Source organism: Maniola jurtina, chromosome W (assembly GCF_905333055.1).
Source record: "Maniola jurtina chromosome W, ilManJurt1.1, whole genome shotgun sequence".
Lineage (NCBI taxonomy): Eukaryota > Metazoa > Arthropoda > Insecta > Lepidoptera > Nymphalidae > Maniola > Maniola jurtina.
Genome location: NC_060057.1, coordinates 3980039 through 4008023, shown reverse-complemented (window position 1 = coordinate 4008023; position 27985 = coordinate 3980039). Strand labels below are relative to the sequence as shown.

Here is a 27985-nt window from a genome sequence, read left to right as displayed (position 1 = left end):
ACAGGTTCTTATGATTCTTTCTCAATTAAAACAAAGCACCTTTATTTATATGACTTTATTATATAATCTACTCTTATAAAGATATAATCTAATCTAGATTTTAAGCTTTTGCGGCGACGGCTTCATCTTCGTCGTCACTGTCCTCTTGCACTTCTTTAGACAGAGTACGTTCTACGTGCACGAAGGGATCGATCTTTAACTTCTCGGACGATGGCGGACTTACTATGAGACATCTGCCAAATATAAAGAAAGAAAATCTATACATATAATAAAATTGTAGAAAAGTGGTGTCTGTACAATGGAAATATATAAAAAAAAGTAGCAGGGGTTGTTGTTATATTGATGCCAAACCCGAAATTGTAATTAATTCTTTTTTTGTCTGTTTGTCTGTGTGTTTGTGCACGCTAATATCAGAAACGGCTTATTCGATTTAGATACGGTTTTCACTAATATATTGTAGTAAGCTTCACTTAACATTTAGTGTTTATTTCATGTCAATCGGTTCATATATAAAAAAGTTATGTCAATTTAAAGAATCACGGCGAACATTTTTAACGTACAGAGTACGTACTACACGCCTCGCGCCTGAGCGTCCGTGGCTATATAAAGCGTGCTGAAAGTCACTATTCCACGCGAACGAAGTCGCGGGCACAGCTAGTAAGTAAAATAAAACCTGCCATGTGCGAGTCGTACTCACACACAAAGGGTTCTGCACCACCGTACAAGAGATCTCAATTCAGTACATCGTTTGTAATTAATATAACGGACAGGACAGCACTACCTTGATGTGATTTACTAAACTAATTATCATTTGTTCGGCACCACAAATCTTTAATTTTTTGGTCATGTAACCACAAGTCCAGTTTTCAGAATTTTTCCTACACTAGTGCTTTTTTTTTTCTCTCTCGTCTGGCTTTACAAAGATTAGCCAAAGTCAAGTTTGTAGTTATTTGTAACAAGTTAGTTAAACTATACAAGTATGGACCCCGTTTGTGCCGGCGCTCGCCGACATACGCACGGCACCCCCTTAGAGCACTTTCCAGTCAGTATTAACAAAAAAAACACTCCAAAAAAGCAGATCACGCCCGCCAGCTAACACCAACACAGACGAAGTCCTACACTAGTGCTATAAGACATTGCTATATGCTACCTATGCTAACATGATTCTAGAGCAACTGAAAGTACCCTGTAAGTTTGAATTCCCGAGTCTTGACAAACATGACAGACTGATTGCGATCGTCAGACTGTAGTGTATATATATATATATATTTATTTTCATGTACCAAAATTGTAGTTACAAAGTTAAGATAAATTAAGCTATGTACAAAGGAAATGCTTATCTCTAAACAGAGATTTCTTCCAGCTTCCCCGTGCAGGTTGTGAGTAAGGTGCATAAATACGTGGAATAGGTCCCATGGTACTAGATTTATAAAATGGTTAATACAAGTGCTACACAATAATATTTACACAAATATCTTCCAATAAATACCAAAATAAAATACTTACATACAATAATAATATAATAATAAATAGTTATGCATAATATAATGAAATACGAATAAATATAATATATATAAAATATAATAAAATACTCTATTGTAATGATAGGTAATACTGCTTCACTCTGTATTTGAAAGAATGTACTGAACGGCAATTCACTCTAATATTCTCAGGAAGTGAGTTCCAAAGATGGGTGGCTAGTACGGTGAAAGATTTGCTGTAGAAGACTGTGTTACAATGGGGAGTGACGAGAGGATTTTTTGAGACACAAGACCGCATAGGCCTAGTAGGAGGGAGCGAGAATTGAAATCGCTCTCGCAGATAACCAGGGGAAGAGGTATTGAGAACATTGTATAGAACAGTCAAAATATGCAAATTGTGGCGAAAGCGAATAGGGAGCCATTTAAGCTGACGACGGTAGTCGGAAATGTGATCGAATTTGCGCAGTCCATATATAAAACGTATGCACAGATTCTGAAGCCGATCGAGTTTGTCAAGTAGCTCCTCAGTGGCGTCTAAGTAGCACACATCAGCATAGTCGAGAATTGGAAGCAACAGAGAATGTGTTAGCATGATTTTGGTACGTAGCGGAAGAAAATTCTGCAGTCTCTTCAAGGAATGGATCGAATAATGCAAACGTTTACTAAGCTGATTTATATGTGCTGCCCAAGCGAGGTTGCCATCCAATGTCAACCCTAGGTTTTTTGCTGTGAATGTGTAAGCAACGGGTTTGCCATCATAAGAAACCACAGGCAAATCATTGAAGTTAATACGATTTCTTAGCGGCCTACTTCCAATAATCATAACCTGAGATTTATTAGGGTTAACTAATAAACCAAAAGAGTCAGCCCAATTTTTGATGGCAACTAGATCTGCGTTCAAAGCAGTTATCTCTGTATCCAAGTCTGACAATGTTGCATGCCTATAGAGCTGCAGATCGTCTGCATATAGGTGGTAGTTAGAAGTAAGAATTTTGGTGATTTCATTGATGAAAATTGAGAAGAGAAGAGGGGATAGTACACCGCCTTGAGGTACACCAGCAGAGAGGCAAGCCCAGTCAGAGTTAGCCTCTTCAGAGTGCACCCTCTGCAGGCGACCATGAAGATAGGAGTGAAACCAGTCAATCGCAGAGGAGGATATGTTAAGAGAACGAAGGATACCAAGAAGGATATCAAAGTCAACTGAGTTAAATGCGTTACTAAAATCCAACAAGGCGATAATAGTCACTTGTTTGTTATCCATTGCATAACGAATGTCATCAGTGACTTTGACTAACGCTGTAACGGTGCTGTGCGAGGGTCGAAAACCTGACTGGAGGGGACTCAGCAGATTGTTCTTAAAGAGATACGTTGATAATTGTTTAAAAACAGCATTTTCAATAATCTTTGATAGGATAGGTAAAATCGAAATAGGACGAAACTGTGAGAGGGAATTAGGATTAGCAATTTTCGGTAGGGGAATAACATGGGCCTTTTTCCAGTCTGTGGGAAAGATCTTATGAGCCAGGGAGAAGTTTAATATGTGAGTAATAATAGGCACCAAAAGATCTAAAATGAGTAATATCATGTCACGGCTCAAGCCATCACTACCGACAGCTTTAGTTGAAATGGAAAGGATGTATTTCTTGACATCCTCCTCCGCAATTTCTTGGAAACAGAAAGTTTCGCACAAAGGTGGGGTAATGTTTGTTAACTTTTGAAGAGTTACAATTTTTTTAGAGTCAGAAACTAGAACAGGTGGGGAGGAAAAATGTGTGTTTAGTGCATTTATATCAACAGAGTCTACTAACGTACTATGAAATTTGCCCACACCTAGGGATTTAAGAAATCTCCATTTTTCGGATGTAGAAGCGTTATCTATGGAGGAATGGATATAGCGGCGCTTGGCATCCCTACACATCCTATTGCAGAGATTACGCAATTTCTTATAGGCTGCCACATTTTCGTCAGTCGGGGATTTTTTACATTTAGTCTTGGCCTTGTTACGTTTACACATTAGCTTCTTAATTGAGTCGGTCAGCCAAGGTGCTGGTAAATGCCTAATCCTGACAGGCCTCAGTGGAGCATGAGTATTGTATAAGTTAATGAGAAGAGTTGTGAAAAGTTTTACTTTATTATCAATATCCAGTGCATTATAAACACAGGTCCAGTCAATTTCCGACGCATCTTTCCTTAAACACTCAATATTAATATTTTTGAAATTACGTTGCAAAATAACCTTATGCTTACGTTTAGGCGAGCGCACTTTATAGCGAAGATATAAAAGATCGTGGTAGGAGAAGGGAGCAGTGAGCTGACCATGCAAAAGAACATTTTGAGGACACGAAGTAATTATCAAGTCTAGAAGAGAGGGAACAAAACTCGGGGCGAAGTGGGTTTCTGAAAGAGGAAGGATAGTCATATTAATGGAAGACACTAACGATTTTAATTTTTGCGATCTACTATCGTTTTTTAATAGGCACGTGTTAAAGTCACCCATTATAATAACGTCGGAATAGGAAGGTGTAAGATTCTCAAGAAGTTGTTCAAGAGTGTCAAAGTAGTTGATAGTAGATGAAGGACTATATACAACACCAATAAGAAATTTAGAGTGGTGAGTACTGATTTCAAGGAAAAGATGTGTAGCTGTTTTTTGGCTGGAATGGGCTCGATTGCAACCCTCGCTGACAGCCTACAATATCACGATCGCAACCACTGAGATAGTCATACCTATTCATCATAGATTTTTTTATGGCTGTTACTTTAAGTTTTGCTTTTAGAAAGCAAACGGCTTGTGAGAGAGAGATAAATCACTCTAAATGTTCAAAGAATGGTAGAACAAAAAATAAAAAATGAAATAAATTAAATACTGAGAAATACGTCTTAAAACAAAATTTCTTTGAGTCCATCCATAAACAAACAAATAAATTAGCTTAAGTTTCTAAAATTGCGTTAGGGTCGGTCATAAATTTGATAAAGTCGTCAATTTTAACTTAGAAATCTTTGTAAGTGTAATAAACAATGCGATATTATTGCAACCAGATTGCGCGAAAGTAAAAAAATACCATGAGAACATGAGAAACAAGTGTGGAGCCAAAATCGGACCATTCAGGAACACCGAGGTGTGTCAAAAGGCGGAACTTTGAAACACCATTTCTTCTGTCCACCAATAAAAATTCAGGGGTGCGCAGGAGACGATCAAAAGACGAATCAGGTGCTCTCGTGTGTTTTTCTGTTACAGGAAGAGGGAGAAAGTCGAAAGGTAGAGAAGGGAGACGATATTAGCAAAAGGACAGTGGTCGAGAGGGATTCATTCGGCCCTCAGCCTTCGAGACTCATCATTTTATTCGAGATTATTTCGACATCAATTTCGATATTCTAAATTAAAGTTTTTGAGAAAAGAAAAATTGTAAAATTGAAATAATAATTTTAGTATTGTTAAAATTAGTAACTAGTAAAATTTGATAGTGTAAAATCTTAATTAATCAGTGTGTGTTTTGAGCCGACAGAAGCTGATATTGGGTGACGTATTATATTTTGTATTATTTTGACTAGATTATTTTGAAATCAGCTCCACAACCCTAGTTAATTAAATTAATTGATTGATTTAATTAGAAATGAATCCAGATAATGCATTACACACTTTGTATTTTATATGACGTAAATCGGAGATACACAACCGGGCATCAACAGAGGTGGTCCTGGATATTTTGTTTGGTGCTATAAAGATTTACACTATCCTTAAATTATGAATACGAGGCTATAAAAATCGTGTCTATACTCTAGACCGCACAATGAGTTAACTCCACGTTTGAACATAAAATTAAACTACTTAAACCAAAGTGTTTAAATGAGACGAAATAACTAACTGTGGAGCTGGGATCTGAATATATCTAGATTGATTGTATAAAACTGTGTATAATGTGTGTCCTTAAAATTTACTTTTATTATAGAGAATATCTCTATTGATTATGTGGGCATGTGTGTATTTTAGATAAAAATGATGTATATAATATTATCTAAAGCTGAAAGGGTTTTTTCGTTTGAATATTGCTTTTTCCCTTTCAATAATTAGTATGGCTTAGGAAGCAATATTCAGCCAGGAATTAATTAATGTAATAAAGTTACTTAATTCCCAGTCTAAATAATAAATTCAGTTTCTCTTCTTTATTTGTTTTTAAACTGAGTGAGTAGTAGAAAATCTATTCATCAGTAATAAATTATATGAATATTATTTTCCTCTTTTATTGCTATATTTAATTATACCTATATGAAGTAGTGAATATTGAAAGGAGATTCAAGTTAAAGATTTATTAGTTATGGTTCATTTGATTTTTTGATATAGCTCAAACTTAAGTCACATGTGTGCATATTTAATTTGATAACCTTCAATATTGACTTTCTCTCTCTAATACCTACCTAAATTAAAGTACTTACTATGGAACTAAGAAATACAAATTTCTTCCATCTTACATTGAAATTAGTATTGAAATTGAGTAAATAAATTAACGTCATTTAGTGGAAGTTGATCACAAAAGTTAGGACGAAGCATCATTATCATCATCATGATCAATCTTTTATATGGTTATGAATGAACTAGAACATTTGAGAGAACTCTAGGGATGTGAGATTCTCACGATGGTTTTTCCTTATACTTTTATTTTCACAAAACGATTAGTACCTAATTTACCAAGAATGCTCTCCACTACTAAAGAATAATATAGTTGGCTGGGTTCGAATCTCAGGCTAAAGACAAAGGGACCTTTTACTTTCGAGTCATAGCTAAATTTCATCTACTTACCCTGAACGAGACAATGGAGTACACGCTGCCTCCAGAGGGCAGATGGCGAGGCAGGTAGGTACCTTTTTTTTTTATTGTGTACCGATCTTTCCCAAACAGCATTTTAGGTAACATTATCTGTTAAAACTGACGCCAGCTGAATTTGTGAATCACCGAGTTTTGATAAGATAAAAATACTAGTTTTGCTGTACTTTGTAATTTCTTTGCTTGATATTATATTATGGTACATGGTTGATTGGTGACGTACCAGCAGCGAGATTCCGGCACAAAGCAAACACGTCATGTCTTTATACAGCTGGACTCTCCGAACTAATAAATTGGCCAATTTATTGACAATCAATCAAACAAATATATATATATATACAAAAATACCATGGTTTTGGGGCGAGCCCAGAGCTCACTGAAAAGAACCTAGGTTTCCGTACCTAGGCAATTGAAAACGCTTCGCAGCGAAAATAGGAGAGTCCAATGGCTGTGCCCCGCATAACATGGATCAAGGCTGAAGTTTCAGCGTAGGTATTTCCCCCGTGCTTAAGGAATGCCGGTTGGTCTCAAACCGATGGCCTAAATAAGGCAAATACACGTATCAACTGATTTTCCACACTAACAGGACGTTCTAAATTAGCAAATCTCTCCACTCATTATATCTATTTTGAGGAACTGAAATATTACATTAATTTTTTTTTATAATTCAATCCGTGTAAACCTGTTAGCTGGTCGAGAAGTCTACGTGTTCACCCAACGTACTGTACCAATTAATTACTTGTAAATAACTCATGACTTAAATACCTAGGAGTTTCTACAATTCAGCTGAGTCTATTTCTTATTTTTATCTCTTCATAATGCCTAATCTTAACGACTAGTATAGACGATCACACCGTACCATCGCAGAAATATGATGCCGAGTGACCAGGGATCTATGTACGTATTCGAAATAACGATATGACTAGATTTACATTAACATAAAAATAACACAACGTAGAAATTGTGATTGGGTATTTGAGAGAGAAAAATTTATAAACTTACATTACTATTTATAAATTATAAGTTTTAAGGACACACTGCATGTTGTTTTATATATATATGTTGTACATTTACATTTATTTATGTATAGGGGGAGCAGGAGCAGAAATAAGCTATGTGTCTTATAAATGTACAATTTACAGGTTTTCAGAGAGGATATTACAAAGACCGAGTTATTTATCCCGTGCTTATTTCTTAGACTTAACAAATTTTGCTTAAAGTCTGGGAATTCATATAATCAAAGCACTTCGCGCATGTGGTTGCAAATTATAGCAGTATTGCACTATTATTCTAATTACAACTTTGCATATTACTAAATTTTACACGGAAAGTAAAAAATTAAAAATATTTAAGATAGTACCAAAGTAGGTAAAAGGAATAGGGTAAAATTGAAAAAAAAAGGGATGTCTTCAGGTAGGAAAGGACGAAGAACAAAGCAAGTAGGTGCGGGGCAAAGCGATGTTAGTACCGTAGAATCGAGCGAGCAAACAACGACCTTAGGGAATGCTACATTAGAGTTGATTTTGAAAAAAATCACCGAATTCGAAGCAAAATTACATCAGTTAAATTCAAATACCGGTTCAAATGAAATCGCGAGCGTTTCTTCACACGAGTCGAACGGGATTAATGAAAATGAAAAATCTGATAGGCAGGGGTCAAATCTTGAAATCGCGAGCACAAGTACATTATCTGAGACCCGGAATTTATATGTTGTACAGCCGTCAGTAACTAAACCAAATTTCGACGGAAAACCATTCACTAACCCCATCGTTTTTCTTAAACGATTAAAGAAATATATAAGGGCGGTAAATGGATTAGATCGCGAAATAGATATAGCGTTAGGTTGCATCTCGGGGCATGCTCGGAAGGTTATGGACTTGTATTCGAAGGGCTGGACTACGTTCGCTGACTTCGAGATTGATTTTAGACGAAATTATTGGACCGAACAAATTCAGGAATCTATAAGATATAAATTGATTAATGCGGTATATTCAAGCGATTCGGGAATGTCGATGTCCGAACATTTTGCTGAGCAAGCAGAATCAATGCAGTCATTAACTATTGCGTTTAGTGAGAGAGATTTGGTCAATTCTATTATGCGACATTATGCTATAGATATACAGCGATTGTGGTTTACTAGAACAGAGGAAGTTAGCATCATGAACGGAGCGAAATTTCTTCGAAACATAGAGCAAAATATTGTTGAAAAACCTAGGCAATTTACGAGAGGTACTGTTAGTAATAATTACAGAGGTAGACGATACAATGAGTCATCATCGAGACGACCTATTGTAGCAACAATGTCAACAAGAAGTTGGAGAGCTAGGGGAAATTCGACGAGGGGACGCGGCTATCGTGGTCGATTAGGTTCTAGGGTTAACTTTAACAGGCCTACGGTATCCGAATCTAAACAAATTAGGCCGGCTATCACGTTCGTGAAAGAGGGCGAGGATCTTACTGTGTCTAAGAATGTGGGGGAGGGATCATCAAAAAACTAGAATGCCCAACACAAACGAGGTCAAATCAGTTATTCTTGTGTGGCACGGGCGTCAGAAAGACCTCAGATCACGAAAGGACAAGTGTAGTCTATAGGATCTTAATTAATAGTGGATGGAAGCCAGGACAGAGTTTGGGGACCGGAGATAAGGGACTTAAGCGGTTATTAAGAGGCGGCGTTGATTATAACGAGTATAGTAGTCAATTTGAAATTAGGAGTATAGGAATCTTATTGGAAAACCAGTTTGAAAATGTAACAGAGTGTAATGAGTTAGGCGTGACTTGTGAAACTTGTATGAGGAGAGGTTTGAATGTGTACACAATGTATCATGAATTAGATGAACAAACCGATGTGAGTGTTGATTATTATTTACCTAGGTTACCTGAAGTATGTGTTAGATTGTATGGAAGAAGTATGAGTGCACTCATAGATACGGGAAGTCAGATTAGTGGAATGACTAGGGAATTGTACGACTCTATTCTAAGAGAACATGGGACATTGCCAGAGATCGCTATTCCAGCAATTCAAATACAAGGCGCGTTTGGATCGCGAAGTGAAAGCACAAATCGGTTAGTACTAATAGAGTTTCAGTTAGGTAGTACTTTAGTTGAAGCACCTGTACTAGTTATGCGACGTCTTCCTAGGTCATTGATTCTAGGATACGATTGGTTAGAGCGGGTAAAAGGAATAGTGAACTGTAATGGTGAACACACTTTAACTATTGAACATATGGGCGTTAGGTCTTGTGTTAGGCTGAATTCGGACTGCAAAATCGAAAGGTTAGGGGGAGAGACGAACGCAGCCACGATTAATTTAATATTAAATCAAAACTCTAGGCCAGTGGAACAAAGTGTATCAGACATGAATTTAGATAATGAGAAATTTAAGGGATTAAAATTAGATGACGCGAACTTAAGTAATGAACAAAAGGAATTATTACTACCTGTGTTAAACAAACACTGTAAGGTATTTACGGAAGGTTTAGGTTTGACAAACAAGTACGAACACGTTATTGAGCTATTAGACGAAACACCTTTTGTGAAACACAGTTATCCGGTACCTTTGGCGTATAGGGAACAGGTAAAAGCCGAATTAGAAGAGTTAGAAAAACTAGGCGTGATCAGACAGGAAGCGACTCCTTACTGTAGTCCTCTCACTTTCACTAAGAAACGAGATGGGTCAATAAGACTCTTATTGGACGCACGAGAGTTGAATAAGAAAATGGTAGGTGACGCGGGCGCGCCTCCACTCACATCTGAGATTTTACAATCCTTTCATGGAGTAAATTATATCAGTTTAATTGATTTGAATAATGCCTATTTTCAAATACCTTTGCATAAAGATTCTAGGAAGTATACTGGGTTCTCGTTCATGGGGAAGACGTATACTTATAATGTTTTACCTCAAGGTTTAAAAACTTCTGTAGCAGGGTTCTCGAGGGCAATGGATTATATCCTAGTAGGAGTACGAGAGTTTTGCGTAAACTATTTAGACGACATAGTCATATTCACTACGGGGGACATAAAGTTACACTTAGAACATTTAGATCGAGTGTTAGATAAATTAGAAACCGCAGGCTTAACTGGAAGATCAGAGAAGTGTCGGTTCTTATGTGTAGAGGTAAAGTTGTTAGGACACATAGTAAATACTAACGGGGTACGTATGGATCCTGAACGGGTTAAAGCCATATTAGACTTCCCTGTACCTCAGACTATAAAACAATTACGAGGATTTCTGGGATTAATAAATTATTTCAGAAGATTTATCTCAAAATATAGCGAAGAGGTTAAACCACTGTGCGACCTATTAAAACAAAATACGAAATGGTCATGGACAGAGGAAATTAATGATTGTTTTGAAAGGGTCAAGAAATTGTTTATAGACACGATACTTCTTGTACACCCAAATCCTAAGGAAACTTATTATTTACAAACCGATAGCAGTAATTTGGGGGTTTCGGGTTATGTCTATCAATTGAATGAAGCAGGTGAAGAACAAATATTAGGGTTCTGTAGTAAAGCATTGACAGAGACAGAACGCAAATGGACAGTTACTGAACAAGAACTATGGGCCATCATTTTCAGTTTGTCAAAGTTTGAAACATATTTGAGAGGAGCGAATTTAGTCATTAGGACTGATCATAAAAGCCTGATATTCTTGCAGACGTGCAAATTATTGAGCGCTAGGATGATACGTTGGGTACATTATATAGGGCGATTTAATTACACAGTCGAACATGTGAAAGGTAAACTAAACATTGTAGCAGACGTATTGTCTCGACATTTAAAGGGGACCACCGATGTATTAACTAACAAGGTCACGGGGCCTGAAATGAATCTATTTAAAACATCATTAGGACGATTAGTGCGGGAGCGATGGAGAGAGATAGGTAGTTATCAAAGTCGCGACAAGACTGCTAGTGAGATAATTAGACGCGTGCAAACAGCAGACACTTCTGAATCAAAGTACTACGTGCTTAAAGAAGGGATTCTTTATAGAAGAGACATAAAAGGGGATATCTTAAGGTTATATGTTCCCGAGAACATACTAAGGGATTTGATAGTTAGCATACATGAAGAAGTAGGTCATTTCGGGCGATACAAGGTTTATGCTCTTATGAAACGTCAATATTATTTCCCAAATATGTCTCGTATAATAGGTCGTGTTGTAAGAGCTTGCGAGGCATGTCAAAAGTCAAAGCATGCTTTGGAAACGCACACGGGGCCGATAAAAACTGTAATAGCGAAGGAAATAGGAGAGAGAGTTTTTTGCGATATTTTTGGACCTTTACCGGCAGGACGATTTGGTTTTAAATACATATTCGTAATGCAAGATGCTTATAGTAAGTTAATCAGACTATACCCACTACGCCAGGCTAGTGGGAAGGCTACTTTAACTTGTGTAAAAAAGTTTCATAAGCAGGTCACAATTAAGACATTATGTTCGGACAGAGGCGCGAACTTTACTTCAAAAGTTTTCGAGTTAGGTATTCGCCAACTAGGTATCGAGTTAACGCACACATCTGTTAGAAATCCACGGCCAAATTCAACAGAGAGAGTTAATAAAGAGTTAGGTAGATTATTCAGGACGTATTGCGACAAATCACATCGTTCATGGGTAGATCTATTATCGGATATAGAAGATTGTTACAATCAGGTAATACATACTACAACGGGATATTCGCCAAACGAGATTATATATGGGAAACGTACTCTGCTATCGACTGATTTCAACACTGACTCATCGGTGAGGGCAGACTTACAGGGTGAACCGTTAGAACAGATTCGACAGCAGGCACGACAAAACATAGATAAGGCGGCCGAAAGTAGGCAATTACATTATAACAAAAATCATAAGTTAATACAATTCGAAATCGGAGATTTAGTGAAACTTAAGACTTTTACGAAGTCAGATGCGGATAAAAAGTTGACAAAAAAATTCATGCGCTTATATGAAGGACCGTACATAATAGGGGCAGTTCCATATAATAATGTATATACATTAATAGACGTTCATACTGATAAAGTTAAGGGTAACTACAATGCCATTCATTTGTTTAGGTACTATGTAGATAACTAGAAAGATAGGTAAAACCAGAGTATTGAAAGGAACAGAAGACAGGTAGTTTGGGGTACACTAAACAAAGAGATACCTGAGTTAAGTAGTTATGGTCATGCCCGAGGGGATAATAGATAGGCGTGGGAGGTTTAATACTAACGTTCTAATACAGATAAGGAGAAAAATAGATTTTGAAACAACTTGCACAGCTGCAGGGACAAAAGGGGGATTACTACGTGTATTAAAAATCTATTTTGGGGGAGTGTGAGATAGTCATACCTATTCATCATAGATTTTTTTATGGCCGTTACTTTAAGTTTTGCTTTTAGAAAGCAAACGGCTTGTGAGAGAGAGATAAATCACTCTAAATGTTCAAAGAATGGTAGAACAAAAAATAAAAAATGAAATAAATTAAATACTGAGAAATACGTCTTAAAACAAAATTTCTTTGAGTCCATCCATAAACAAACAAATAAATTAGCTTAAGTTTCTAAAATTGCGTTAGGGTCGGTCATAAATTTGATAAAGTCGTCAATTTTAACTTAGAAATCTTTGTAAGTGTAATAAACAATGCGATATTATTGCAACCAGATTGCGCGAAAGTAAAAAAATACCATGGGAACATGAGAAACAAGTGTGGAGCCAAAATCGGACCATTCAGGAACACCGAGGTGTGTCAAAAGGCGGAACTTTGAAACACCATTTCTTCTGTCCACCAATAAAAATTCAGGGGTGCGCAGGAGACGATCAAAAGACGAATCAGGTGCTCTCGTGTGTTTTTCTGTTACAGGAAGAGGGAGAAAGTCGAAAGGTAGAGAAGGGAGACGATATTAGCAAAAGGACAGTGGTCGAGAGGGATTCATTCGGCCCTCAGCCTTCGAGACTCATCATTTTATTCGAGATTATTTCGACATCAATTTCGATATTCTAAATTAAAGTTTTTGAGAAAAGAAAAATTGTAAAATTGAAATAATAATTTTAGTATTGTTAAAATTAGAAACTAGTAAAATTTGATAGTGTAAAATCTTTATTCTTTATTCTTTATTCTTTCTTTATTTGCATTCATGTCTTCATCATAAAAAATATTATTACAACATGAAGCCCCGTCAGGGCGCTGCAAAGTATAACATTGGTGATTAAAACAATTACAATTCTATTGTTAACAATTATGAAAATTATGAAATGTAAATAACAATTTTGAGTTAATTTAATGGTAGGTAATTAATTAAAAAATACAATGTCACAAAAAAAATACAATAATTAAAAAATACAATAATTAAAAAATACAATAATTAAAAAATACAATGTCACGTATAAATAAATGTTCTTATCCATTGCTCAGAATACATCTATCGTAACAATATTCATTGGAGTACATAATTTATCGTGGAATTGAGGTCATATGCGTAAAAGTAGGTGCAGTTAGTTACGAGGAAAGTTCATTTATGTCATAAAAACAATTTAGTGTGAGCCATTGTTTGAGTTTTCGCCTAAAGGTCGTATCGTTATTTTCATCTGTTATGTATTTTGGGATTTTATTATAAATGTTAGTAGTTCTGTATAGTGGGCCGCGGCAGGAGATTTTAAGCTTGTAAGTAGGGTATGCTAGTTTGTTTTGCAAACGTGTACTTCTTTCGTGTTTCTTTGTGTTCTCCACAGTTTTGTATAAATTGTAATGCTTCCTAACAAATAAAGCCGCCTCCATTATATAGATTGAAGGTACTGTCAGGATTTTTTTGTTAAGAAAGTGCGGTCTACAGCTATCGCGTGGTTTTATGTTGACAAGGATGCGGATACATTTTTTTTGCAGGATGAAGATATCCTCTGCATTGGTGCTTTCCCCCCAGAGGATTATACCATATCGGATCCACGAATATGCGTATGCGTAGTAGGCGGAAAGTGCAGTTTCGTAATTTGTATTTGCTTTCAGTACGCTGAGAGCATACACAAATCGCGAAAGCTTTACGCTTAGGTTGTGAACATGGCACTTCCAGTCCAGGTGAGTATCGATAGTGAGGCCGAGAAGAGTAAAGTCACTAACTTCTTGAATTTTTATGTTATTTGCAAGTAATTTGAGGTTTAGTGGATGTTTCTGGTGCGGTTTAAATTGTATGAGTTTAGTTTTATTTAGATTTATTTCGAGATTATTGTGTGATAAGTAATTTTGAATGTTTGCTAGGTTTTCCGAGATGAAATTTTCACAATCTGTCACATTCGCGCACATGGATAGGACTGACACGTCATCCGCAAACATAATGCATCGCGAGTGTGGGTTTATTATGTTAGGTAGGTCGTTGATGTATACCAAAAAAAGAATACATCCGAGGACACTTCCTTGTGGTATAGACCAGTTCGTAACGCGTACGTTCGATTCAAAGTCGCTTAATATGTTAGTCCGTTCATCGCGATATTGCACTTGTACAAATTGTTGTCTGTCTTTCAAGTAGGATTCCAGCCATCGGTGAGCATTTCCCCGTATACCTGAGTCGTATATTTTTTTTAATAGTAGTTTGTGTGAAACTTTGTCGTATGCTTTAGTCATATCTAGGAGCAGTCCGACACCGTACTGTTTTTCTTCTAAACAGTTTAGGATTGCCTGTATATATTCAAATACGGCCAGCGTTGTCGAACGGTTTTTCCTAAAGCCGTATTGATTTCCTTTCAAGATGTTATACTTTTCCAGAAATTTGTATATGCGGTTTGTTATTTGTTATTATCTTAATTAATCAGTGTGTGTTTTGAGCCGACAGAAGCTGATATTGGGTGACGTATTATATTTTGTATTATTTTGACTAGATTATTTTGAAATCAGCTCCACAACCCTAGTTAATTAAATTAATTGATTGATTTAATTAGAAATGAATCCAGATAATGCATTACACACTTTGTATTTTATATGACGTAAATCGGAGATACACAACCGGGCATCAACAGAGGTGGTCCTGGATATTTTGTTTGGTGCTATAAAGATTTACACTATCCTTAAATTATGAATACGAGGCTATAAAAATCGTGTCTATACTCTAGACCGCACAATGAGTTAACTCCACGTTTGAACATAAAATTAAACTACTTAAACCAAAGTGTTTAAATGAGACGAAATAACTAACTGTGGAGCTGGGATCTGAATATATCTAGATTGATTGTATAAAACTGTGTATAATGTGTGTCCTTAAAATTTACTTTTATTATAGAGAATATCTCTATTGATTATGTGGGCATGTGTGTATTTTAGATAAAAATGATGTATATAATATTATCTAAAGCCGAAAGGGTTTTTTCGTTTGAATATTGCTTTTTCCCTTTCAATAATTAGTATGGCTTAGGAAGCAATATTCAGCCAGGAATTAATTAATGTAATAAAGTTACTTAATTCCCAGTCTAAATAATAAATTCAGTTTCTCTTCTTTATTTGTTTTTAAACTGAGTGAGTAGTAGAAAATCTATTCATCAGTAATAAATTATATGAATATTATTTTCCTCTTTTATTGCTATATTTAATTATACCTATATGAAGTAGTGAATATTGAAAGGAGATTCAAGTTAAAGATTTATTAGTTATGGTTCATTTGATTTTTTGATATAGCTCAAACTTAAGTCACATGTGTGCATATTTAATTTGATAACCTTCAATATTGACTTTCTCTCTCCAATACCTACCTAAATTAAAGTACTTACTATGGAACTAAGAAATACAAATTTCTTCCATCTTACATTGAAATTAGTATTGAAATTGAGTAAATAAATTAACGTCATTTAGTGGAAGTTGATCACAAAAGTTAGGACGAAGCATCATTATCATCATCATGATCAATCTTTTATATGGTTATGAATGAACTAGAACATTTGAGAGAACTCTAGGGATGTGAGATTCTCACGATGGTTTTTCCTTATACTTTTATTTTCACAAAACGATTAGTACCTAATTTACCAAGAATGCTCTCCACTACTAAAGAATAATATAGTTGGCTGGGTTCGAATCTCAGGCTAAAGACAAAGGGACCTTTTACTTTCGAGTCATAGCTAAATTTCATCTACTTACCCTGAACGAGACAATGGAGTACACGCTGCCTCCAGAGGGCAGATGGCGAGGCAGGTAGGTACCTTTTTTTTTTATTGTGTACCGATCTTTCCCAAACAGCATTTTAGGTAACATTATCTGTTAAAACTGACGCCAGCTGAATTTGTGAATCACCGAGTTTTGATAAGATAAAAATACTAGTTTTGCTGTACTTTGTAATTTCTTTGCTTGATATTATATTATGGTACATGGTTGATTGGTGACGTACCAGCAGCGAGATTCCGGCACAAAGCAAACACGTCATGTCTTTATACAGCTGGACTCTCCGAACTAATAAATTGGCCAATTTATTGACAATCAATCAAACAAATATATATATATATATACAAAAATACCATGGTTTTGGGGCGAGCCCAGAGCTCACTGAAAAGAACCTAGGTTTCCGTACCTAGGCAATTGAAAACGCTTCGCAGCGAAAATAGGAGAGTCCAATGGCTGTGCCCCGCATAACATGGATCAAGGCTGAAGTTTCAGCGTAGGTATTTCCCCCGTGCTTAAGGAATGCCGGTTGGTCTCAAACCGATGGCCTAAATAAGGCAAATACACGTATCAACTGATTTTCCACACTAACAGGACGTTCTAAATTAGCAAATCTCTCCACTCATTATATCTATTTTGAGGAACTGAAATATTACATTAATTTTTTTTTATAATTCAATCCGTGTAAACCTGTTAGCTGGTCGAGAAGTCTACGTGTTCACCCAACGTACTGTACCAATTAATTACTTGTAAATAACTCATGACTTAAATACCTAGGAGTTTCTACAATTCAGCTGAGTCTATTTCTTATTTTTATCTCTTCATAATGCCTAATCTTAACCACTAGTATAGACGATCACACCGTACCATCACACCACCTCTGATTGGTTGACGTTCGCTCACTATTGGCTACTATGCATTGTTGCAACAAGAATAGCATAAATTCAGCCAATCACAACAATTTCGATTGTAACAATGATTGATGCAGGTTTTCTGCAATCACCAGCAGGTTTTAATATTACATTATTATAAAGTACGTACCTCGTTATGAATAGTCCATCTCTTTTCGGCCTTACTGACTGAATGTCCTTTAATAATGTGTCTATATTTTCCGCAACCTGTTTAGTGTCCATATTTAACTGGAACAAAATAGTTGTTTATTTAACAAATGTATTTTTAATATTTACACTTATACTCAAGCCAGATTTCAAAACTATCATCCAAATATATATTCTCTCCAATACCCATATCCATCAAATACTGTTATAGATGCACAGTTGTCTCCTTGTGTGTAACTTTTTCGCCGCCCATCCACTTAACCGATCTTGGCGAAAGATACAGAGACAGCTTCCCTCCCAAAAACAGATTTAGGCTATTTTTACCCGACTACGACAAAGCCGAAAGGAAGGGTTATGATTTTAGCAGTCTATGTATGTATGTATGTAATACATACATACATACATAGACTGCTAAACATAACTGCATACATACATACTACATACATACTATGTATGTAATATGTATGTATGTTTGTATCCAGATTCTGTGTGTTCCACCGTAGCGCCTAAACTACTGGGCCGATTTTGATGAATGAGGTGTCAATCGATTAGTTGTAAGGGCCCGGGTGACATAGGCTATATTTAATACGTACTTATTATAATAATCAAAAAAAGTGAGGGTCTTAAAAAAATTTTAATTGCTATTGTGTCGAGTGAAATGACCAACGAAAGAGGAGAAAATTCTGAGTTCATAAATATAAATATAGTTATTATTAAAATATACCAAGCGACAGAAACCACTTTTTATTATAATTATTATTTCTCATACAGCGCCACCTATTGGCCATTCACGAGACCTCGGTTAATCGTCGCATCATAGACAACGGAAAAGTTTCAAATGAAAAAAGTTGAAAAAACTATAACCCGACTACGTAAAAATGAGACAACTTGAACCTGACTTGGTACAAGTAAAATAAACTAAAAAGAAAGAAACAAGATAGGTGCTTAGTGCTATCATCGTCTTCATCGTCTTGAGTAAGATTTAATACAAATGCCGTGGTCGTGCGTTGTCGACAGCAAAAAGAAAATATTCTAATTTGGTAGATAAATAAAATCATTGGGAATGCCATCAATCAAGGATAAGAAATACGCTATCGACAACGCAGGACCACGGCATTCTTATTGAATCTTACTCAAGACGATGAAGACGATGATAGCACTAAGCACCTATCTTGTTTCTTTCTTTTTAGTTTATTTTACTTGTGCCAAGTCAGGTTCAAGTTGTCTCATTTTTACGTAGTCGGGTTATAGTTTTTTCAACTTTTTTTTATTCATTCATGGATATTTTCCATGCTGTAAAATTAACTGTAGAATTAACTCCCATCGGTGGTGTTCTCACTAGACATGACCAACAAATTCCTGAAAGGCCGGCAACGCATCGGCGGTTCCTTTGGTTCTGCAAATGTTCATGGGCGGCGGTAATCACTTAACACCAGGTGACCCGCCTGCTTGTTTGCTCACTATTTTATTTAAATAAATTTTAAAATTTGAATCCACGCAGAATTGTGTAGTGTTGTCATGTGTTAATCATGTGGACTTTAAAACAAAAGGGGCCAGATGTCACTCTCCACTCACACTTAATGGCCAGTGTACACTAATAACTTAGACAGAGGTTGAAAAATGTAGGTGACTCACCCGACCAATGGGAACCTCAGTAGAACCGAAGTTCTGCTGATGCTCATCCCTCACAACTCGGTACTGTACCCCGGCTGAAAACTTCTTCACTAGCTCACAGATGTTAGCGTCCAGGGTACCTGAGCGAACGTTGGGGAACCTTCTCTTCATCAGCCCACGAATTGGCACCAAGTCAGTTAGGATGTTGGGATGTGCTATTACGTAGTCGTAGTCGCTGAATTTGACTTCGCCTTCCTGTAATTTTTCAAATTATTTTTTCTTTAAAATTCATGCAAAAGTAACTCTATTTGTTTCATGGCTTCTTTCATGGCTCAGCCACTGAATGCAAGAACATACTAATATGTGCGTTTTTACGTACAGGACATAACATTCCATAGAGATCAGGGGGCACGGCAGTGCCCCCGCCAAGACAAGCCAAACGGCGGCCGGGGCCCTACGTACCTTTTTCTCGAAGTGTTTTGCCGTATTTTCGACCCGTCATAACTTCGGTCTGGATGACGCTAGAAAGCTGAAATTTTCAGTATAAGGTGTCCTCAGCAAATTTACCAAATATACTAAGTATCAAATATCTAGCTTTTATGGTTACAGATTTATTGATACCTAAAATACGCCGTTTTCGTCCCTCACTGATGATCATCACTATTCATAGTCTGTAATTCTAGGGTACTTCCAGAAGTCCTAGAAGGCTAAAATTTGGTATGTAGACTAGAAATTGCATACAAACTACAGGAAAATTGAGAAATTGGAATTTCCCCCCCTCTACGCCTCTTATGAGAAAAGCAAATCTGTAAATTTTGTCGCTAGAATGCTGATATTTTCAGGATAAGATGTCCTTGGCAGATTTATTAAACACATTGAGTATCAATTGTCTAGCTTTTATAGTTTCAGATTTATTGACAGTCAAAACTTCTAGTCTGTAATTCTAGGGTACTTCCCGAAGTCCTAGAAGACTGAAATTTGGTATGTAGACTAGAAATTGACTACAAACTACAGGAAAATTAAGAAATTGAAAATTTCCCCCCTCTACGCCTCTTATGGGAAAAGCAAATCTGTAAATTCTGTCGCTAGAATGCTGATATTTTCAGAATAAGATGTCCTTGGCAGACTTATTAAACGCATTGAGTATCAATTGTCTAGCTTTTATAGTTTCAGATTTATTGTCAGTCAAAACTTCTAGTCTGTAATTCTAGGGTACTTCCCGAAGTCCTAGAAGACTGAAATTTGGTATGTAGACTAGAAATTGCATACAAACTACAGGAAAATTAAGAAATTGGAGATTTCCCCCCCTCTACGCCTCTTATGGGGGAAGCAAATCTGTAAATTCTGTCGCTAGAATGCTGATATTTTCAGAATAAGATGTCCTTGGCAAATTTATTAAACGCATTGACTATCAATTGTCTAACATTTATAGTTTCAGATTTATTGACAGTCAAAACTTCTAGTCACAAGTTCTAGGGTACTTTCTGAAGTCCTAGAAGACTGAAATTTGGCATTAAGCAGGAATTTCAAGAATTATGAACAACAGATAAATTAAGAAATCGGGTCCCCCTTCAACCCCTCGTATATGAGATGCATATCTGTAAAATCTGTTGCTCGAATACCAAAGTTTTCAAGATAAGATGTCCGTGGCAGATTTATCAAACGTACCAAGTATCTGTGTTTCCTGAAGTCCTAAAAGACTGAAGTTTGATATATGTGCTTCAAAATTGAGTTGCAAGATTCCACCCGAACAAACATATTTACATACGAGTACATTGCAAGTTGAATAAAAGCTTTTAAAAAAAGAGGTAACGATAGAGGGTGGGCCATGAAAATGATGTACGGTCGACGTCGAAAGTCCATACATAGCTTAAAGGCTAAAACCGTGCAGCAAGCAATGCTTTGAATCACTCGCATGCTCACTCACACAAATAAATATTATTTGTCAATAATATTATCACCCTTAAGTAAACTACATAAGGTTCAAACGATTTCAGTTGAATACTTCCATAAAATGTCTACAATAGCAACCTTAAGACAACAACCATTAAGTTTAAAATATTTCTATTCCTACTCGACCTATCTACTGACTTTAAGTGATTGTTTATTTCATATCTCTGCGTATACTCACTCTCAGTGTCGTAGTAACATAGTCGGCACACAATGCATTAGCTCCAAATGATCTAGGTTCGAATCTCTTATTGCATTTTTTTTAGTTTTTAATAAAAGGACTTTTTGTTTATATAATTATTGTTTATTGATATTATAAAAAGTGTAAATAAGAAAAAAACACTTTTTACTAGATAATCGACTTTATTGTAATTTTTTCATTGTTATCTTTTTACATTTGCTAAAAAGTAATAAATAGATAATATTAGCTATTTTTTTTTCAATCTATTTTAAAGGTTATAGCTTAAGTAATCGTTTTCATAAAGAAAAGAAAATTGAAACTAAACCTTACAAAAACTAGTAATCATTCGGCGGCGCTGCTTTTGTTGTCTGATAATTTTAGTAAGATATATTATTAACATAATATAAGTTAAGAAAAGAAAATACTTTATGATCTATGTTTAAAGACTTAAAAAGTAAAATGGATATAACTTTATAAGTAAATTGTTTTAATATTTTATATTAAATATTAAAACAATTTACTCATAAAGTTATATCCATTTTACTTTACTATTTTCAATAACAGCAAGCAAGCGCCACCCCATGGATCCGACTATATTGAAACAGATATCCGTTCTTCTAATATTCTCCCACACTTCCATATAGTGAGCCTCTAATTCCTCTGCAGTCCTCTCATTTCGCATATCCCGTCTGGTGATCTTGCTGGCCAGGAAATAATAGTTTTGTCTGGGTTTTCATTAAGCCAATCACGCACTATATTATGTGCTCGATGCACAGGACAGTTATCATGCAAAAATGATAGTTGTGGCATATTAACAACTGGATACACACACCACACAGTCGGCAACATGCTGTCACGTAACACTTCCATATAATGTGCAGCTGTGGGGCGCCCTGCAATTGACACTAGTTCACCAGGTGCAGCGGCAGTCATCCAGCCCCACATATTGACAGATATCCGTCCAGATTCCATGTTTGGGACAACATTTTCATATTGTTCGACCATAGATCTCCGCTGTGAAACATTAATATGACGCGGGTGGCCACTTCTCGGTCTAGATGTTAAATTACCTTCTTCTTCGTGGCGCGACACCCAATGCTTTTCGGTGATCCACTAAAAACCAAACAGTGAGATAATTATGAGAATAAGAGCCTCAATAGCTCAACCGGTAAAGGAGTGGACTGAAAACCGAAGGTCGACGGTTCAAACCCCGCCCGTTGCACTATTGTCGTACCTACTCCTAGCACAAGCCTGACGCTTAGTTGGAGAGGAAAGGGGAATATTAGTCATTTAACATGGCTAATATTCTTTATATAAAAAAAAAAAAAAATATAACACCAAATAAAACAACACTTTAACCTACTAAGTATCTTGTCTAAATTTTATGGATATTCCTTCGATCACTTATTCGAGTATTCGAGTATTATTTACTCACAAAACTTTATGTAATGCTATGTTTATGAACACAATTTCTTAACCTAATACACGTTATCTAACAATAAAAACAATACTCACGGTGAAATCAGTTTCATTGCAAGTTTAAAATATTGTATCCGAGATTATGTATCAACAATACACATTAGCCTGCATTATTCTTGAAGACAAGTAAAATTAAACGTTTTCAAGACTCAAAAAACAACATGAATTAACATTGTAGCCTTTGCAAGTAACGGCTGTCAAAATTTTTTGTCCGTCGGTACTCAGTGACCATATTTTATCTAACTTCGTAACTGCGATTTTTTAAACTACCCACTTAAGCTATTATAAGTCTAAACGTATCACTCAAAAAATAAAAACAGAAAAAAAGCTTACACGGACCCGAGATTTGAACCAGAAACAGCCGCGTTTGCAGTCCGGGTACCCCCGCGCTGCGTCATTCAACTCTTTTACTTTGTAATTGAAATTTTTAGATGTTACTCAGGCTTACAAATTGAATGACTTGTATAATATTACAGTGCAAGTGTGTGCGTGACAGACTGCATGCAAGGTAACTTGTTTACTTATTCTATATGGACTTTTGACGTCGACTGTACATCGCAGCAGTATGCACAGCATTTTTGCAAAACGAGCATATTCGCAATAAAAACTCCGCTATAAGATTTAACGATTCATTCTCCGGCGACCTCCTCGCGGCAGTCGCCGTTAAACGAAATAAGAGCCGCCACAACAAACTTCAATGAAAAGCAATAACCGCAGGTATGACTGCGACACACTTTTTGAAATTACCCGGCGGTGTCTCTCCTTTGTCTCTGCGAACTTTGAATCTGACTTAACCGTGTAATTTTATTATAAACGGTTATTGGGTTACAAGGAAAGCTGTAAAACGCGGAATTCAGAACTCTCTATTAAATTTTTGTGAGACTCTATTATCTACGAGCTGAGGATGAAATTTTCCACTTCATCGTTGAAAAGAGATAGGGTAGCATCATCACTGAATAATGCTCATTCGCAGAGATCTGCCGCTCAGTTATACATCTTCCGTGGTCGTCAGTAAATCGCCCTAAAACTGTGCTAAACTAGAGCCCAAAGTTCGTGATTTCGATCAAAATAGTTCTATGGTAGGTACTAGGTACTACACTGAAATTTGAACAGCTTTCATTTAATTTTTTGTTCCTCTTGTTGAATATTACTCCGTGCAATTACATCGTTTTGTTCGCAATTTTCGCAACTTCGCAATTTCTTTACACAAAAACCCAGTTACTTATTTGGAGCAACCCGGGACGCGAACCCAAACTCACGATCTACAACCCTATGATCGAGAGGCAGTTAGGATATGAGACTGTCGTTATGACGTACTTAGGCTGTGACTCAACTTTTTCATAATACCCTAAAACGTGGTAGAGGAGAAATCTTAATATCTTCCTAACACTTATGTGGCGAGGACGGCTGGGAGGCGATTATGCGCAATTTCGTCACGAGTGTTGAACGAAACGTGACATCTATCACGAGCGCACCCTTCCTTGAGGGCTGCCGGCGTTACGGCGTTACGGGGCGATATTCAACATGTATTAGACGGGTAATAGGTATGCCGAAAGCGTTTAATGCTAAAAATAATTTATCTTCGTTATGCATATTATCATCAGCCTATTAATGTGTATTGAAAATTATTGATTCATACATATTATAATAATAGGAGAGAATAACATGGAGCGTGAATAACGGTTTACTGTGAGGGTCCTGATCTGAACCTGTTACTCTTGATGAGCTCTAGGTAAACAGTCTAATCACCACGCCACCACGGCTTTAACAAAACTGACTCGTAATCTTCCAAGTTATCAGCATCCCGGCCGAGACGACGACCCTCGTCAGAATTAGCGTACATTTGCATTTCCTTAAACTTTGCCTAAACTGTTGAGACAAATCGCGACGCGCGCCCCGAACGGATAATTGCGCGTGTGCCTCCACCCTTATTTACGGCTTAAAGTCTGTATGAACAACAACCAAGTCAGAATATTAAGTAAGGGGCAGAACCCGTCGCGACACTCCATCTTCTCGAGCAGTGCTAACCGCGCCGCCGGCGCAGCGCAGATATATCCCGGGCGGAGCAGCGGCGGTCAATTTAAATAAAGATAAAGGATAAGAAGCTCGGCAAAAATTATGACCACAGCGAGACCAAATATTTAAGTTGGTATAAAATTAAGCTCAGGTCCAACGAATGATGGCGATTGTCTCAACGTAAAGATTACATTAGTTACTTCTTACTTTAACTGGAATAACTAACTGCCCATATCGCTACCCATAATGCTATAAACGTGTATCAGTTTGTTGGTTTGTATTTCAATAGTATGGTTGGATCGCTGTGAATAGAGAATGCCATGTGTATTCATAAAAGCTCTATCTTACAATCGGACACCTAATCGTACCTGCTGAAATCTAAACATTTAGTTGCCTAGGTATAATACTACGCATGTAATATATCCAACTTCAAAAGGAGGTGGTTCCCAGTTCGATTCTTTAAAAAAAAATTAGACTTACCACTAACGCTAATACGTCTAACCACAAATCAGTGCTTATTTATATTTCGAAGCACTTTCTTACCTGAAACAAAAAAGCGGTTTTTGTTGGAGTTAATAGTAAACGTCAAACGTCATATCAGTAAAAATAATTAACAATATTATTGATATTATTGCGCCATATCTAGCCTTAATTTTTAATGAGTCTGTGGATACAGGCGCTTTTCCAGATCTCATGAAATGTAGTAAATTGATACCTCTTTTTAAATCGGGTAGCAAAAGTGACCCAAACAATTACAGGCCAATTTCAATTTTGCCAACACTGAGCAAGATATTTGAGAAAATCATGCTCAACCAACTGCTTCAGCATTTCAATTTAAATAAGCTACTCCATTCTGAACAGTATGGCTTCACTAAAGGTCGATCAACAACCGACGCGGCCGCAATGCTGTTAAAGCATATATTCAATGCGTGGGAGGGGTCACAGAATGCCATTGGTATTTTCTGTGATTTATCCAAGGCATTTGATTGCGTTGAGCACGAGACTCTTTTAGTTAAATTGAGCCACTATGGAATCAAAGACACTGCGCTTGGTCTCATTGCGTCCTATCTTAGTGATCGTATTCAAACAGTATGTGTGAATGATGTGAAGTCATCCGGATCAGCCTCACTAATGGGTGTTCCTCAAGGCTCTATTCTAGGTCCTTTCATGTTCTTAGTATACATAAACGATTTACCATATGTAGTCCAAAATATTTGCGATATCGTACTATTTGCTGACGATACGTCTTTGATTTTTAAAGTCGATAGAAATAAGGACAATTTTGACGATATAAATGGTGCCATATCTCAGGTAACTCACTGGTTTACTGTAAATAATCTACTTTTAAATGCAAAAAAAACTAAGTGTATTGAATTCGCACTGCCCAATACCAAGAACACAAGTAACATTAATTTAATGATAAATAATGATATTTTGAAAATAGAAGAGACTACTACATTTTTGGGGATAACCTTAGATGCGAAGCTGCAATGGGGCACCCATATATCAACTCTTGCTGGCAAACTAAGCTCTGCTGCTTACGCGGTTAGAAAGATTCGACAATTAACTGACGTGGAGACCGCAAAGATAGTATATTTTGCTTATTTTCATAGTATTATGTCTTATGGAATCTTAATATGGGGTAGAGCGGCAGATATTGGGAGAATTTTTGTATTACAAAAAAGGGCAATACGCGCAATTTATAACTTAAAACCACGCGATTCACTTCGAGAAAAATTTAAGGAAATAGGTATCCTTACCGTAGCCTCTCAATATATTTACAACAACATAATTTTTGTAAGACAAAATATTCTTAGTTACAAGAAGGTTGGCGATCTACACAACAGGCTGACTAGACACCGTAACAGGCTTGCGACTCCTACGCTCCGTCTCAGGAAGGTCCAAAAGTCATTTGTGGGAATGGGTATAATCTTCTATAACAAAATTCCTCAGTCAATTTTGGACTTGCCTTTACACAGGTTCAAAAAATCTATTAAAAATATGCTCTTGAGAAAAGCATATTATACTATCGAAGATTATGTAAATGATAAAAAAGCGTGGATTTGAACTTCGATTCGCTCCAGCAATGCGCAGGACTTCAATTGCTTTTATACATGGCATAATATTGTATATCAAATCTTTGAAAAGAGCAACCGCCGAGTTTCTTGCTGGTTCTTCTCGGTAGGAAAGGCATTCCGAACCAGTGGTAGATGCTTTTGACGATTCGAAAGAACTTGTAAAAGTCTAATTGAATAAAAACATTTTGAATTGAATTGAATTGAATTGAATATAATTTACGACGTATCCCGGTAAGTATACGGAGTTATCGTGGATGTAATCACGGCGCGGGAGATTTACGACTCGATCCCCCAATGAGGTCTGCGGAGCCTTGTGATGCTCCCACCGACCGACAAAAACTCTCAAATGCTATGATTGCTATGTTATTAGAATCTCTACAAAAAATATCCCTTTACTTCAATATTTCGCCTGAAATTACTAGCTTTGAAAATTGCCTGATATACTAAATGACTATCATTATTATTTGACTAGTGTTACTCTAATTTAATGTTATTTTTAGAACCTCAAGACTTTGAATAAAAGCTTTAAGGTTGCGAAGCTAAAGTCCGACAGACGTTGGGGTCTCAAGGTGCTAGAATGGCAACCTCGCATCGTGAGACCTCCCACAGCCCACTAGGAGGACGACGACATCGAACGAGTCGCAAGGAGCCGCTGGATTCAGGCGGCGCAACACCGTGACGTGTGGAAGTTCCTATACTAGGCTTATGTCTAGCAGTTGAGCTCTATCGGTTGGCAATGATGATGAATGGATGCAATGTCACCCACGCGCGACGAAAGATGCAAAAAACAGGAACAGCATTAAGTGGGGGTTAGTACAATAAAGCAGCAATTTAGTAAAGTGCCTGTAAAACAATACCTACCGGCGGACTGGCGCGATAATGAGCTACGTAGTTTAAAAGCCAGCTGCTTAGCTGATCCGAAGGTTAGCCCGGTGAAACAAACATACAGACACTTTCAAAGACTTGTTGTTTGGTTCTGCAGACTTTCGAATAATGGTTAATATATCTGAGGGATATTTATTTGAAAATCACAGATAAATATTTCAATTTTGTTTATATTGAATTGGTTAAAGACGATGTTTAAACTACCCATGGTAACTCGAGCATGCAAGCTAAGGGTGCGTTTCCACGGTAGCGAAGCTAAACGGGAATATCTGTGTTTTGACCAATCAGATTATTGTTAGATGACAT

At 36.7% G+C, this 27985-nt stretch overlaps 1 protein-coding gene across 1 annotated transcript; it reads right to left on the bottom strand.

The window, feature by feature from the left end:
• Window positions 1–43: 43 nt before the first annotated feature.
• Window positions 44–19360, bottom strand: LOC123879822 (50S ribosomal protein L1-like; the record flags this gene model as incomplete). Its single annotated transcript, XM_045927716.1, has 3 exons — window positions 44–233; window positions 17460–17557; window positions 19112–19360. Coding segments are annotated over 3 exons (480 nt in total), but the record flags the coding sequence as incomplete, so codon positions are not given.
• Window positions 19361–27985: the final 8625 nt, after the last annotated feature.